At 39.9% G+C, this 16725-nt stretch overlaps 1 protein-coding gene across 1 annotated transcript; it reads left to right on the forward strand.

Moving 5' to 3' along the window:
* The first annotated feature begins 281 nt into the window (after nt 1-281).
* Nucleotides 282-1229, forward strand: LOC143600157 (uncharacterized). Its single transcript, XM_077077922.1, has one exon. It carries the CDS (start codon nt 282-284, stop codon nt 1227-1229), a length of 948 nt encoding a protein of 315 aa, XP_076934037.1.
* Nucleotides 1230-16725: the final 15496 nt, after the last annotated feature.

Raw genomic sequence — 16725 nt, forward strand, 5'->3', positions numbered from 1 at the left:
CAAAGCAACAAGAGTAGCATTACATTACATTACATTAATAGAATCTCAGATATGACCATATAATTGAAAACTCATTATTAAAAAAAACAACAGAAAAGGACATTTCTTGTGATTTATTACATAATTCACATAAAAAAAAGCCATACAAAACCGAGTATGACAGCCAAGAATCATCTTCATCTTCATATTCATATTCATATCCATCTTCATCTTCATCTTCATCTTCATCTTTATATTCATATTAATATTTATACTTCCTAACCATTTCATTTCATTCCATTATGATGGATTTGATCTCATGTTACAGTCAATACTCCGTCCAAGTCTCCGAATCATCATCCTCATCATGTTCATCATTCACACCAACTTCTTCATGTATAGTCGTTTCACCAAATAATAATAATCTGACCCCAGCCACCCAAACCAGTGTGTCCAGTCTATACAAAACCACCCTCTCCTCCGGCGACCACCACTTCACCACCGTCACCTGGCACCGTAACCCCACCACCGCCGACCACCACCTCCACATCACCTCCGGCAACCACCAACCCACTACCATTTTCAGATTAAACACACATTCCGGCATCTTCCGTAAGAAGAAAGGCACCAAAGCCCTCGAAATCAACGGCTCAAGAGTCGAAATTTGCTACGATCTTTCGTCGGCTCAGTACGGCGCCGGAGCCGAGCCGACTGAAGGGTACTACGTTGCAATTCTCGTCAATTCCGAACTGGGTTTGTTGGTCGGAGACATGTCGGATGAGAAAATCAAAACGTATAAACGGATCGGAAAGTATTGTTTAATTTCCCGGAAAGAATATTATTCCGGCAACACTTTGTATTCAACAAAGGCTAAATTCTCCGATGCCGGAAACTGGCATGATATTGTGATCCGGTGTACCGGACAAAACGAGGGTTTGAATTACCCGGTTTTGCAGGTGGGTATAGATAAACGGGTCGTGATTCGGGTCAAGAGGCTGCAGTGGAATTTTAGGGGGAATCAGACCATTTTTTTGGATGGGTTGCTGGTGGATTTGATGTGGGATGTTCATGACTGGTTTTTTAGTTCGGAGTCCGGGTCCGGGTCGGGTCGGGCGGTGTTTATGTTCAGGACAAGAAGTGGGCTGGATAGCAGGTTATGGTTGGAAGAGAAGATTGTTAAGGGTGATGATGATAATAATGATGATAAGAAGACAGGATTTGCATTGTTAATTTATGCCTCCAAAAGCTAAGTTTTATGTTATTTTTAATTTTTTTATTTTCTTGTGAATTTTTGTTGAATATAAATCATTTTTTAAAGATTATAATGCTGCGATGGGTTGTACTTCGTGCCTAAAACTTGTACATTGTTAATTGGTTGATCTAGCTCATAAACTTCTGGGTTTGATTTTGATGCATTTCACATTTTCACTCCATGTTGAAGACCTTTTCAGTTTTCACCTTTTTTTAAATTATTTTAAGGTGATAATTTAAAATTAAAATTTGATTTATTTAAGTCCATTTGTGTCATGGGTATATTAGGTTCATTTGGGTTCTAACTTCTAACCAACCAAATATTTTTTATTGTTATAGAAATTTGTTAAAATATCTATTTCTTCATCTTTGATGTAACATATAATATATTTCTATTTCTTCATCTTTGATGTATATAACGCATCTCACAAGAAGAATATTGAATTGAGAATCCAAATAGGGAGCATTTATAAAATTTTGAAGCAAACCGAATCCTCCAATCGAAACTAGTTTGACATGTTCATGGTTTAGAAAATGAAACCGTTTATTCATCATTTATTTATTATTACTTCAGTTTAGCCTTTTAGACATATGCATTTATGTATATGTATTATATTCATGTACCAGTTTTATTTTTATTATTAAAAAAGTTACTACAAATTTTGTATATGAGGAAAAATCCAATCAAAATCAGGTCAAGCAAACCTGACTGCTATTTTCTTATCAAAACCGGACCATAAACATCTGCGTCTATGTTGTACGAAATGTAAAATATGATAAATTGCATCAATGGATGGAAGATTTGGGTGATCTTTTCGAATATTTGAAAGTGGATTAATCTCTTTTGCTTTTGAGGACTTCCATGCCATTTTAAGAAAAAGACTGCATTCGGTGGCTAAAGTGAGAAGAGGAAAGTTGAGAGGGGATGTGAGAATCTCATTTCAACATGAATTGGCTTCACTTACAAGCTTAGACAAGGACTGTCTTTTTTGCCAATCGGACCCTAATTTACTCGGTAATACATTGCCTTTTTTCTTTTGAACGGCCCGAATAATATAAAACCAAAAACGGGAACCTTCTAACAAGCCAGCTAGGAGCCCAAAATACTTACAAACAAAAAAAAAAAGAAAAAAAAAATGCCCGACAAACATGGACTGGAATGCTTATGATGAAAAGTTTACAAAATTAAACCTACACCAAGCCAACATGGATCTCTTGCCCTGATTTTTAACCCACAAGAAGGAGTTTGTATTAATTTCCCCAATTACTTTTGTTAGCATCCGCTGATTATCGTTGAAGATTCTATCACGTAACCATCATGATTGCTTGTAACGCCTTTGATTTCTCCTTTGTGAACTGTAGCTTTGTAGGGTCTTCTAGGTATGCTAGGAATGATTCTAAATTAGTTTTGATCGGTAATTTCATCCATAGGAATATAATCGACCATATCATCCGTGCAGTGATGTTTCAGGTGCTAGACCACACAAACCACAAGTATCTCCGGTGTTGATTCCCATTGCCACCAGAGTTGATCTTGTAGGTATTCGATCTAATAAAACACTCACAATGAAGAAATTGATTTTGATAGTAAGCCATTTATGCCAAAAATTACGACTGCCCACCTAATAATCCCCATTGTCTAGTTTCAATCTAAGATCTTTTACCATGAAAGGTATGACCTTATTACTCAAGGCTTTCCACATCCATTTATTAATGGAACATATGCATGTTGTGATTTGTGAGCCTCTTCACGTTTTGTATTGATGGAAATTTTAGGCTCATGTTTTTGATTAAGGTGTATTGGTTTTCATTAATTTCAACTATATCATATTTTTTCCGGTCAAAAGCGTTAGCATTTCGTTAGTCGCTGACTATTGAGAACAAATATGATAAAATTAGAGATCGTTATCAGCCAATTCGTTAGTTGAGACCGATAGCGATCAAAAAGATGATAGTTAAAATAATAAAAACTTGTACACCTTTTGAGTAATTGAAAGTTGGAGCATGTGAGTTGTCCATTTATCTTAGGGTTTACTGAACAACTTTAAAACTTGGTTACCTTTATGTTAAAAATCGACCTCAAAATTAATATTTTGGTTTTCTGATGTTTAATGACTGATCGGTTTCGTTATGATGGAAAGTTGCAACATTTCGTTGGTAGAATATATTTGGACCAATCTTTGGTATTAGAAACTTATGAGTACTTTACTCAAAAGGCTTATCCAGATAATTCAATCTATAATAACTTTTTTGGTTTTGCTTTTATAACGGTGACACACATTATAATTCTATATACTACCTATAATCCACCTAAATACCCCACAACAGGGTTTGAAGTTCACTTGGTTGGGTAGAATTGACTAATACCATTGATAAATCTATAATATCTAGGTTTTGTATTCTAAGACATAATTAGTTGACAAATCTTGAATAACTATGTTTGTTTTTAAGACATAATTAGTTTTAAATTTATTTTACTAAGTTTCTCAGGTGGCCCACTTGGTGGATTATGTCTCATGATATCGCCCCCCCCCCCCCCCCCCCCCCGCGCGCAGCGCGTTTAGTTAGTGTTCGTCGTTTATTTATTTTCTTTTACTAACTTTCTATTCTAACTTTGGGATGAAAATAGGCCTCGAGTATGAACAGATAGACCACTGAACCTTAATGGCAATTTATTTTATTTGTTTAATTATCTCATAGATATAAAACGACATCTGGCTAAGATGAATATCATTTTCCATGATGTATATATATATATGTTAAGACTAAACACGTGTTTTCCATACACAAAACGCGAAACAAAAACTAACCAAATGTGCACGTCAAAATCTAAAAGTAGTTGGGTAATGAAGACATGCCGAGACTATTGATTTCATTTTTGTTAAATGGTTGGATACATAGTTCATTGGCACCCACTATTCCATACAAAGGTTAACACGTGTCCACGAGACCCTATCCAAACACTAGGTATTGTCACTTGTATCTTTCTCTTTATGGTCAAGTAGTTCGTGCCCTCTTTTTCATGCCTACATCAATATGCATGTAATATGTGGATGTTGATACCTACAAAAGGGTCATCTCAAGAACATCTTTATATCATCCACCAATAACTTTAAGCATCAAAGTGCGTTAACATGAACGACAAGTTTTCTATTGAGAACTTTTCACAACGACAAATATCTTATGGCATGTTTGGTTGGTAGGAATTCAAAGGATTTCAATGGAATTGGAATTTAAATTCCATTTCATAACATGTTTGGTTGGCCAAAACAAGAAAGTGGAATTGAAATCAATTCCAACCAATTCCTTCAAACTGTGGATTTCACAATCCTTCATTATATCTATGGAAAGTTTGATTAATCAATGGAATCTTTATATATTACATAAATGTCCCTGACAAACAATAGCAAAACTATTGACCCTCATCTCCTAATCGCAACCGACACCGACATTTTTCTCCGGCGACAACCACCAACACTTTTCTCCAGTGACCACCACCAACGTTATTCCATCGATATCTGAACCACGTTTTTCGGCTATAACATTGCCTAAGCATCGCCGCCACTCCCTTCGTTATGTCAAACGTGCCTGAAACACCGGCAGGCGCCACCATCGTGTTACTGACCAGATAAGAACCACCATAACCCCCTGTTTTTCCTTCATCGATTCGATTTTGATTGTCGCTACTTGGTAATGGCCGGTGATGGATTTTGATTTCAAATCTGGATCAGGATGGTGATGTATTGGCGGTTGAAGCTCGCCTCCCCCAATGATAGACGAAGGTGTTTTTAAGATCTAGGTTAACATTAACCATACTGGTGGTGGTCGGGACGGTGGTGACCGGCGGGGCTTTTAAGAGGCAGATGACCGAATATATTTGTTGATTCTCTAAGGGCAATTTTGTCTTTATAGCTATTTTGTTCATTCCAATTCCAATCAACGAAAGGATAACCAAACAAATGATTGTTTTCCAAAGGAATCTCTTAAATTCAAATTCCAATTCCAATTTCAATTCCTTCTAAATTCCAATTCCAATTTTAAAACATTTTGTGAACCAAACGCACCCTTAGTTTTGTAATCATGAGTTTAAGAATCTTAGACCCAACAATTATCTAATACCCGGCACTTGTTTTTTTTATATAGAATATATGAATATTGAACCTCATTTGGCACCTATATTCGAAGAGTGACCCCGACAAAAAAAAACGATGGGTCCGCTATTTCGCTCCTGACCTTATGTGCACAATTGCACATTAATATCGTTGAACTTATTGGATCTTTGATCTTTCATTACCAATGTTTTTACAGGCTTTGGTCAAAGGCCGGAGGCAATTGGCGATGACTGGTGGATTGACCGTGGGGACAAGATATTTCATTTGCATGAGTTTACAATATAATTTTAAAAGCTATTCAAACTAACATATTTAATATAAGTTTACTTATATGATTTTAAATTATATATACTCAAATCACTCTTAGGGAGACAAGATAAGCCACTCTTGTCAACATCATATTTACTTCCATATTTCTTTTACGTTCTCTTTCTGAAACCTCATACTTTATGTTGAAGATACTCAATGTCGATATATCTGGTCGTTGGGTCATGCCCTCATGCCTTGATCGTCTGGACGAAATCAGGATTTTTGCATTCCTAAACATAAACAAAACTTGTAAAAACGCTGAGGCTGTGCGGTTGACATTTCATCTTAAGAAAGCTCACTTAGGTATTGGAAGTAGTTCCAAACGTTTAAAAAAAAGAGTCTCCCTCCCTCCCTCCCTCTCACACACACACACATAGTGGTGTGCACGGTTCAGTTATTAGCCTCAACTGAATTAACCAATTTGTTCAATTCATTTAGTTAGTTTTTGGTTCGGTTATTTTCACTTAAAAAACCAAAGTCAGTCTTGGCTAAAACTTTTACTTAGAAACACATGAAATGGATGCATAAATACATAAAAATATAAAAGGAAGGTATAAATATATGAAATGGAGATATAAATACATTAAATGATGGTATAAACATGAAATAAATGAAATGAATGTACAAAAGCTAAAAATATGTGAAAATATGAATGATTCGGTTTGATTAATTTATTAGGTTAACCAAGGGTACAAAAAAATAATCGATAACCGTTTTTCAGATAATTTCGATTCCGCTTCGTCAGTTTTTGATCTGATTCAGTTAACATTTTGACTAAACTCAATGACACACACTGTAACACCCCGACCAAAGGCGGATTATACATCGGGGCGCCACATATTGTTTCATTACTCGTGACACTATTGGGTGTCAATATTTAATAAATATATTCATTCACGCACGCGCAGCGTAAACACAAGATAACATAAATCAACATAAATCAATATATTATAAGACAAAATATTCGAACAATAATAACTTGTCTTGTTACATTTTAATCTAGGTCCAAAAGTAAAAACGTCCTACGTGTCCACAAGCTCCAAAAGTAGCTACAGCAAACCTGAACATGTGTTAAAATAAAACGTCAAACACTTGCGTGTTGGTGAGAAATCAAGTTTAATACAATACATAGATAACAATAAATCTGCGCGCAACATGTGTATGTCTGATTTTCAACAAGGGTGTAATTTGATCGGGACCAACTCTAAGATTCATAGACTGCCAGTGCTCACAATTGAGCTCACAAACAAGAAAGACTGTGCAAGTGTAAACAAAAGAGAAAATCATAAACGATTGTTCTCCCGTGTTCATCTAATGGTACCATGAGAACTGCGGAATAGACCGACAAGACGGTTAATGATCCACACATACAAATAAACAGCCAAGTCTACGTCCTCAACACATGGGATACTGCGCGACTAAAGTTCATAAACAGTTTAAGACTCTAAGTTTGTATGAACACATGAACATCCCAAAACATTAAAAATAAAAAGGGATTAGGTACGAGATTACTCACTTGACAAACGATGCGGTGTAAGATAAAGCGAGAACCAACTTTAAACAAGCACAAGTTAACCTATAATTAAAGATTATTGTTTTAATGATTTGGTTTAAGTCTTGATTATAAGTTAGCATAATTAATAAGTAAATTATTATATATAATATATATATATTACCGGAAAAACAGGGCAGAACAGGAGAGACGACGAAGGCAGAGAGAGGAGGCGGCAGAGAGAGCAAGGAGGAGGTTAAATTAAGTGTTTGTGTGTGATGTGTTAGAAAGAAAATAAGATTATTATTTATAGGGAAACCCTAGGGAACACAATCCCTAGAAAAGGGGAAAAGATCTCCAAAAAGTAAAAGATTCCAAAAGCAAAAGATATCAAAAGATATGGCAGCTGCAGGGGGCAAAGGAAAAGCTGACAGGTAACAGTAAACAGGCATGGGAGGGTCAGATAAAGGTACTGGTCAAGCATGGAAAAGCAGATCTCAAAAGATAATGTCAGTCACTTTTTCTGTCAACCAATGGGGTTGGTGCGCATGCTGCGCCGAAAGTAACTTTTCAGACATAAGATAGGTCAGGTCAACAGTACAGAAGATAAGACAACACAAAAGTAAACGGCTGGATTAAACAGAAGAAAAGACTCAAGACATAGCGCGAGAAAGCTTGAGCGCACGCGCGAGGGCGAAGGCAGACAGAACAATCCTTAGCGCGCCGCGGGAAGGACTATTATCCTTAGCGCGCCGTGGGAAGAACTACCATTCTTAGCGCGCTGCGAGAAGAACTACAATTCTTAGCGCGTCGCGGGAAGAACTACCGTTCTTAGCGCGCTGCGAGAACAGTTCGCCTCGCGTATCGCAGGAACAACTGGTCTTCACGCAGGCTTCCTTGTAAGGAGTCTGGCGCGTGGAGCTGCGCAGACAACCTTAGGCGGGAAGAAACAAAGGACAGTTAGGGGTTCAAGGCTAAAGGGCGGAACAACGACAAGAGAGAGAAAGAGGCGGGACGGCAACAAGAGGGAAAAGAAGGCGGAGAGAAGAAGAGGGACGGGACGGCGGAAAGGAAGAGAGAGGAAGAGGCGGAAAGGAAAAATATATTATTATTATTAAAATTAAAGTATAAGTATAAATAAATATTAAATCATAAAAGAAAGAGATCGGATCGGAGAAACGGGTACCTGGGTCGGGTCGGATCGGGTCAGATGTCACAATCTCCCCTACTTTAAGAAATTTCGTCCCGAAATTTATCTCGAAGTAGGTTGCGCAGAGAACAGGTGCGGGTACTTGATCTTCATTTGATCTTCCCTTTCCCATGTAAACTCGGCTCCGCGCTTGGACTCCCAACGAACTTTCACGATAGGGATACGACTGCGCTTGGTTTGCTTAACCTCGCGATCCATAATCTCAACAGGCTTCTCAACGAAATGCATAGATTCATCAACTTGAACTTCATCAAGTGGAATGTGAAGGTTCTCGTCAGCTAAACACTTCTTGAGATTGGATACATGGAACGTTGGATGCACATTACTGAGCGCGGGCGGCTGGTCAAGTCTGTAGGCAACTTTTCCCACACGCGCGAGAATCTTGAATGGACCAACATATCGAGGAGCAAGCTTACCTTTCTTCCCAAAGCGGACAACACCCTTCCAGGGCGACACTTTGAGGAGAACAAGATCACCAACTTGAAATTCGAGAGGCTTTCGCCTGCGATCTGCGTAACTCTTCTGTCGGCTTCTGGCAGTCAGCAGATGATCACGGATCTTGGCGATTTTATCGGTTGTCTCTTGAACAAGTTCGGGTCCTGTGATTTGAGCTTCACCCACTTCGCTCCAACAAATCGGGGAGCGGTACTTACGACCGTAAAGTGCTTCAAATGGGGCCATACCAATACTGGAATGATAGCTGTTATTATAAGAGAACTCGATCAAAGGCAGGTGCGAATCCCAATTACCTCCAAAATCAAGAACACAAGATCGGAGCATATCCTCAAGAGTTTGAATAGTTCGCTCAGACTGTCCGTCAGTCTGAGGATGATATGCAGTACTCATGTCCAAGCGAGTTCCTAGCGCAGATTGGAGAGATTTCCAAAAGCGAGATATAAAACGGCCATCGCGATCGGATATGATGCTCAAAGGAGTACCATGGCGGCAGACAATTTCCTTGACATAAAGCTGCGCAAGTTGCTCAACACGGTAGTTTTCACGAATGGGCAGAAAGTGAGCAGACTTAGTCAATCGATCCACTATTACCCAAATGCTATCATGTTTGCTTGCTGTCAAAGGTAACTTGGTAATAAAGTCCATCGCTATACCTTCCCATTTCCACGTAGGAATTTCTGGTTGTTCGAGCAAACCAGATGGGCGTTGGTGTTCAGCTTTTACCTTAGAACAAGTCAGGCATTTAGCTACGAACACAGCAATATCCTTTTTCATACCGGGCCACCAATAAGTAATGCGCAAATCTTTGTACATCTTATCAGCGCCGGGATGAATAGAATACCGTGATTTATGCGCCTCACTCAGGATATCAGCGCGAAGATTCACATCAAAGGGAATCCAGATGCGATTAAGATAGCAGAGAATTCCACTCAGATTGGGCACAAAATGCGCTTCCGCGCCACACGCTAACTCGGCGCGAAGGTTACCATTACTGATGGATGCGCGCTGCGCGTCGCGAATGCGTGATTCAAGATTGCTCTGAATCGGCGCAAAGTGAAGCTGCGTGCGCGGCAAGATACAGTTAAGCTGGCAGGGTTTTCGGCTGAGCGCATCAGCTACCACATTAGCCTTACCAGGATGATACCGGATCTCACAATCGTAATCGCTGATGAGTTCGTTCCATCGGCGTTGTCTCATGTTGAGTTCCTTTTGATCAAAGATATGCTGAAGGCTTTTATGGTCAGTGTAGAGGATACACTTAGTACCATAAAGGTAGTGTCTCCAGATCTTCAAGGCAAAAACAACTGCGCCTAGTTCGAGGTCGTGAGTTGTATAATTCTTTTCATGAACCTTGAGTTGCCTTGATGCGTAAGCGATAACCTTGCCTCGTTGCATAAGAACACAACCGAGACCTTGGTTGGATGCATCGCAATACACGACAAAATCTTCATTACCCTCAGGTAGCGCAAGAACAGGAGCTTCACACAACAAACGCTTGAGCGTTAGAAAGGCTTCTTCTTGCTTCGAGCCCCAAATATACGGTTTACCTTTGTGCGTTAGAGCTGTTAAAGGCAAAGCGATCTTCGAGAAGTTCGAAATGAAGCGCCGGTAATAACCAGCTAAGCCCAGAAAGGAACGGATCTCGGAAGGAGTGGTCGGCGTAATCCAGTTCTTGATTGCTTCAATTTTGGATGGGTCGACATGAATACCCATCTTGTTTACAATATGACCAAGAAACTGTACTTCATCAGACCAGAATTCACACTTGGAGAGCTTGGCAAAGAGCTGCTCGGTTCGAAGCTTTTGCAACACCAACCGAAGATGTTGCTCATGCTCGGCCTTGGTCTTAGAATACACCAGAACATCATCGATAAACACAATCACGAATTTATCCAAGAAAGGCCTACACACTCGATTCATTAGATCCATGAAAACGGCGGGTGCGTTGGTTAAACCGAAGGACATGACCAAGAATTCAAAATGGCCATAACAAGTACGAAAAGCAGTCTTCGGAACATCTTCATCGCGGATGCGCAACTGGTGATAGCCAGAGCGGAGATCAATCTTGGAGAAACAAGAGGCACCTTGGAGTTGATCAAAGAGGTCGTCAATACGCGGTAAGGGATACCGGTTCTTAATGGTGAGCTTGTTCAACTCGCGGTAATCAATACACATGCGAAACGAACCATCTTTCTTTTTAACGAACAACACCGGAGCACCCCAGGGCGAAGAGCTAGGGCGAATGAATCCTTTAGCGGTCAACTCTTGAAGTTGACTTGCCAATTCTTGCATCTCAGCGGGCGCAAGACGGTAAGGAGATTTGGCTACGGGGGAAGCACCAGGGACAAGATCAATACGGAACTCGACTTCACGAGCGGGAGGGATACCAGGAAGATTATCAGGAAAAACTTCAGGGAAATCACGCACAACAGGGATATCGCGAAGCTTCTTCTTTCCTTCATCGGGTTTAACCACATGGGCTAAGAATGCAATACACCTTTTCCGCATGAGCCTTCGGGCTTCGGCGCAAGACATAAGTTTAAGACCACTGGAGGGTTTCTCGCCATAGATGTGAAGATCACCATTTTCTCGAGGAATGCGAATCAACTTCTTGGCGCAAATAACTTCGGCGCGATTCTTCGAGAGCCAGTCCATACCAATAATAACATCAAAGCTTCCAAGAGGCATGGGGATGAGGTCGATTAGAAAATTGTTTTCGTTAAGGTTAAGCGTGCAATCCTTAATCACGGAGTTAATTAAAACAGTTTCACCATTAGCCAATTCAACTGAAAAATTTTCTTTGTTATCGCGCGGTCGCGCAAGCTTCTGCTCAAACGCGCGAGAAATAAAACTTCGATCGGCGCCAGTATCAAAAAGTACAGAAGCATAAAATCCGTTAAGCAAAAATGTACCATTAACTACGTCATTATTCGCTTGCGCTTGGTGCGCGGTTATGTTAAAAGCTCGGCCACGCGTCACTTGGTTCGAAATCTGGTTCACCGGAGTCGCTTGCGTAATCTGAACTTGTAGTCTCGGGCAAGCGTTCCGGAAATGACTGGGATCACCGCAGTTAAAGCACGATCTGGGTCGTGGGTTTTGGTAGGTTGGTTGTGGGTTCTGCGGGTAGACTGGTGGTGTTGGCGGAATTGGATTGGCGGGAAGAACTCTACAGTTTTCCGCCATGTGACCAGCGCGGCCACATCGGTGACAAAGTCGACACGGGGTTTGAGTTGGGTGGTGAAATCTACAGGTTGGGCAAAAGGGGTGGTTTCCTGTGTAAGGTTTCTTAGTTGGCGGGGCAGGGAGTGCCGGATTGGTTAAGGCATAGTTATGGACTACAGGAGGCGTTGGGTAGGTTGACAGTGGGTTAGGAGCGTAAACTGGAGGTTGGTAGGCGGGTTGCTGGACAATGGGCGGGCTGGTAAGCGCATAGGCATTGCGCCTGCGCTTGAGGTTGTTACGGTTTGAGGGTTCTGGTTTGGTTTCTGCTGGTTCAGGGGCAGTCTTGGTGGGTTTGGTCTTCTCAGTTCCCCGCAGGAACAGGGTTCCTGCTCTGACATGGTTGTCGCTGAGCACAGCGGCCAACTCGATGGCGTCAGAGAGGGTTGCTGGGTTTCTGGCCCAAACAGAATCTTGAATTTCCATGGGGAGACCCCCAAGGAATTTCTCTATGGCTCGGCGGGAAGGGGTAACAAGGTGAGGGACAAGCAGGCTTAGTTCATGGAAGCGCGTCGCGTACTCGCGCGCTTCACCGCTGTATTGCTTAAGATTCCAAAATTCCTCCTCCAGGCGCTTAACTTCGTTGGGAGGGCAGAATTCTCGCGTCAGAATTTCCTTGAATTCCTCCCATGTCATGCTAGAAGCAGCTTCTGCGCCACGCGCATGAGCTACTCCATTCCACCATGTAAGCGCTCTAGATTCCAGGACACTGGAAGCATATAGGGTTCGTCTGTCTGAGGGGCATTGGGTGTGGAGGAAAGTATTTTCTATCTTCTCGAGCCACTGGAGCATCACTGTGGCTCCTTCAAGCCCTGTGAATTTCGGAGGGTTACCCGCATTAAAGGACTTAATGTTGTAACCGGAGGTATTGTTTTGGCTCAAAGCTTGGGCTATTGCGGCGGCCATTTCCTGGGAACGTTGCTGTCTACGCCTGTTCGAGGCTTCTCTTCTCTGAAATCGGCGAGATAGCGGAGGCATTCTATAAAAGTTTTAATTTTGGTTAATGTCTTAGCGCAAAGTATAATCTTATAAAGCTTGGTTTCGCGGAGTCAGTTACTGTCAAAAGTTAAAGTAAAATAAATGACCCTAAATGCAGACTTAATAGAGGTAACAAATTCGAATCAAGAATCGACAATTCATGTATCACCATGACTTTCCGAATTCCCAATTTAAAATGACGAGTAAACGAGTATTGAAGATTGACGATTCATGTATCACCATGACTTTTCAATCCTCAATATAAAATATACAAGAAAATGAGTATTGGAGGTTGACAATTCATGTATCACCATTACTTTTCAAGTCTCCAACCTCAGAACATAATCGTAAATGGAAATTGAAAATCAACTATTCATGTATCACCATGACTTTTCGGATTTTCAAATCCCAACAAACGAATATGTAAGAAAAATCAATAAAAATCAAAATTCAAAAAAATCGAAATATCGCGAAATAAAACATAAAATCATATACTGCGTCTGCGCAAGCATATTTATAAATAACGAGTAATTAACAATAAGCGCGCAAACATGAGATTTCTCTCATGCGCGAGAAGGGACTCTTAGGTATTCTAGGCCGTTACGTCTAACCACCTATCCTAAAGTCAACGAGCTCTGATACCAATCTGTAACACCCCGACCAAAGGCGGATTATACATCGGGGCGCCACATATTGTTTCATTACTCGTGACACTATTGGGTGTCAATATTTAATAAATATATTCATTCACGCACGCGCAGCGTAAACACAAGATAACATAAATCAACATAAATCAATATATTATAAGACAAAATATTCGAACAATAATAACTTGTCTTGTTACATTTTAATCTAGGTCCAAAAGTAAAAACGTCCTACGTGTCCACAAGCTCCAAAAGTAGCTACAGCAAACCTGAACATGTGTTAAAATAAAACGTCAAACACTTGCGTGTTGGTGAGAAATCAAGTTTAATACAATACATAGATAACAATAAATCTGCGCGCAACATGTGTATGTCTGGTTTTCAACAAGGGTGTAATCTGATCGGGACCAACTCTAAGATTCATAGACTGCCAGTGCTCACAATTGAGCTCACAAACAAGAAAGACTGTGCAAGTGTAAACAAAAGAGAAAATCATAAACGATTGTTCTCCCGTGTTCATCTAATGGTACCATGAGAACTGCGGAATAGACCGACAAGACGGTTAATGATCCACACATACAAATAAACAGCCAAGTCTACGTCCTCAACACATGGGATACTGCGCGACTAAAGTTCATAAACAGTTTAAGACTCTAAGTTTGTATGAACACATGAACATCCCAAAACATTAAAAATAAAAAGGGATTAGGTACGAGATTACTCACTTGACAAACGATGCGGTGTAAGATAAAGCAAGAACCAACTTTAAACAAGCACAAGTTAACCTATAATTAAAGATTATTGTTTTAATGATTTGGTTTAAGTCTTGATTATAAGTTAGCATAATTAATAAGTAAATTATTATATATAATATATATATATTACCGGAAAAGCAGGGCAGAACAGGAGAGACGACGAAGGCAGAGAGAGGAGGCGGCAGAGAGAGCAAGGAGGAGGTTAAATTAAGTGTTTGTGTGTGATGTGTTAGAAAGAAAATAAGATTATTATTTATAGGGAAACCCTAGGGAACACAATCCCTAGAAAAGGGGAAAAGATCTCCAAAAAGTAAAAGATTCCAAAAGCAAAAGATATCAAAAGATATGGCAGCTGCAGGGGGCAAAGGAAAAGCTGACAGGTAACAGTAAACAGGCATGGGAGGGTCAGATAAAGGTACTGGTCAAGCATGGAAAAGCAGATCTCAAAAGATAATGTCAGTCACTTTTTCTGTCAACCAATGGGGTTGGTGCGCATGCTGCGCCGAAAGTAACTTTTCAGACATAAGATAGGTCAGGTCAACAGTACAGAAGATAAGACAACACAAAAGTAAACGGCTGGATTAAACAGAAGAAAAGACTCAAGACATAGCGCGAGAAAGCTTGAGCGCACGCGCGAGGGCGAAGGCAGACAGAACAATCCTTAGCGCGCCGCGGGAAGGACTATTATCCTTAGCGCGCCGCGGGAAGAACTACCATTCTTAGCGCGCTGCGAGAAGAACTACAATTCTTAGCGCGTCGCGGGAAGAACTACCGTTCTTAGCGCGCTGCGAGAAGAACTACAATTCTTAGCGCGCTGCGAGAACAGTTCGCCTCGCGTATCGCAGGAACAACTGGTCTTCACGCAGGCTTCCTTGTAAGGAGTCTGGCGCGTGGAGCTGCGCAGACAACCTTAGGCGGGAAGAAACAAAGGACAGTTAGGGGTTCAAGGCTAAAGGGCGGAACAACGACAAGAGAGAGAAAGAGGCGGGACGGCAACAAGAGGGAAAAGAAGGCGGAGAGAAGAAGAGGGACGGGACGGCGGAAAGGAAGAGAGAGGAAGAGGCGGAAAGGAAAAATATATTATTATTATTAAAAATAAAGTATAAGTATAAATAAATATTAAATCATAAAAGAAAGAAATCGGATCGGAGAAACGGGTACCTGGGTCGGGTCGGATCGGGTCAGATGTCACACACACATTGTGTGTGTATATTAGAAAGTTTATTTAATAATCAATAATATGTTAATAATGGTGAGAACCACATTAAATATTGTATTATTTATCATATAAATTGACTTGATACATGTAGATTTTAACATTTTTAGATTTATTTTAGAAAACCATTATATTGTTAGTTTTTATTTATTTAAGCATTTTATATATTTAGAAAAAATTCAAAAAAAAAAGTGATAAAAAAAACTAGTGTGGATGGATAAATAAAGACTTGATTTTAACTTTTCTAGCTTGTAGTTGAAGTGAAAATAAACTACAATTCTCAACATAATTAATGTCACAAGAACATGCTTATGTAGTTATGTGTATGGGAAGTTTTTCTTTTCTTTTTTTTAACTAACTAACATCCTCAAATTCTACTCATAAATATACACTTTAAATTATAATGAAAGATGTACCTCCTTCAACTAAATAGTTATGGGTTCTACTGTCCTAATCTTATTTAAGAAATGAGGTAAAATAGGTGAAAAAAAAATAGCTGTTAAGAAAAATCTATAATGAAAGTAAAACTCCCAACAATTGAAAACAAGTACCAATTATGTACCCAACTAAATAACTAAATGGCGCTAGGCTAGAAAGCCTTTGGTGGAAAATTTCATCTATTTGGTCCATTTGGGTTCTGCTTTAACTTGGAGAGAGGAAGGGGGTACCTGCCCTATAGTTGGCACATGAATGGTTTATTTGTGTCTTCTAATAGGACCCTATCCCGTGGCCAAATATATTTGGGTATTTGGATTTTTCATACATTATTTGATTATGACCAATTATACCTACCTTGTCGACAACAAAGCAACAAGTTAATCAGGCACACCTCGTGTTTGAAATGTGACATGAAATTACATCTTGTCTAAAGGTTTTGTAACATGTATGATGTATTTATATACATCATCTCCATTCTTCTTGAAAATAAATTTATCTTTTTGATTAAAACACACACACAGGACAGGTTTAACTGAATTGCCGTCTTAATTTTCAACCAAATTGTTGAGGCTATGCCTACCCATTCTTTCCACTTTAGATGAAGAAAGGTCTATGTGGGTAGACCGAGTCTATCCCCACGGCATAAATGCACACATTTCATATGTC

Source organism: Bidens hawaiensis, unplaced genomic scaffold (assembly GCF_021521415.1).
Source record: "Bidens hawaiensis isolate Kalapana, Puna unplaced genomic scaffold, B.hawaiensis_p1.1 tig00053514_1, whole genome shotgun sequence".
Classification (NCBI taxonomy): domain Eukaryota; kingdom Viridiplantae; phylum Streptophyta; class Magnoliopsida; order Asterales; family Asteraceae; genus Bidens; species Bidens hawaiensis.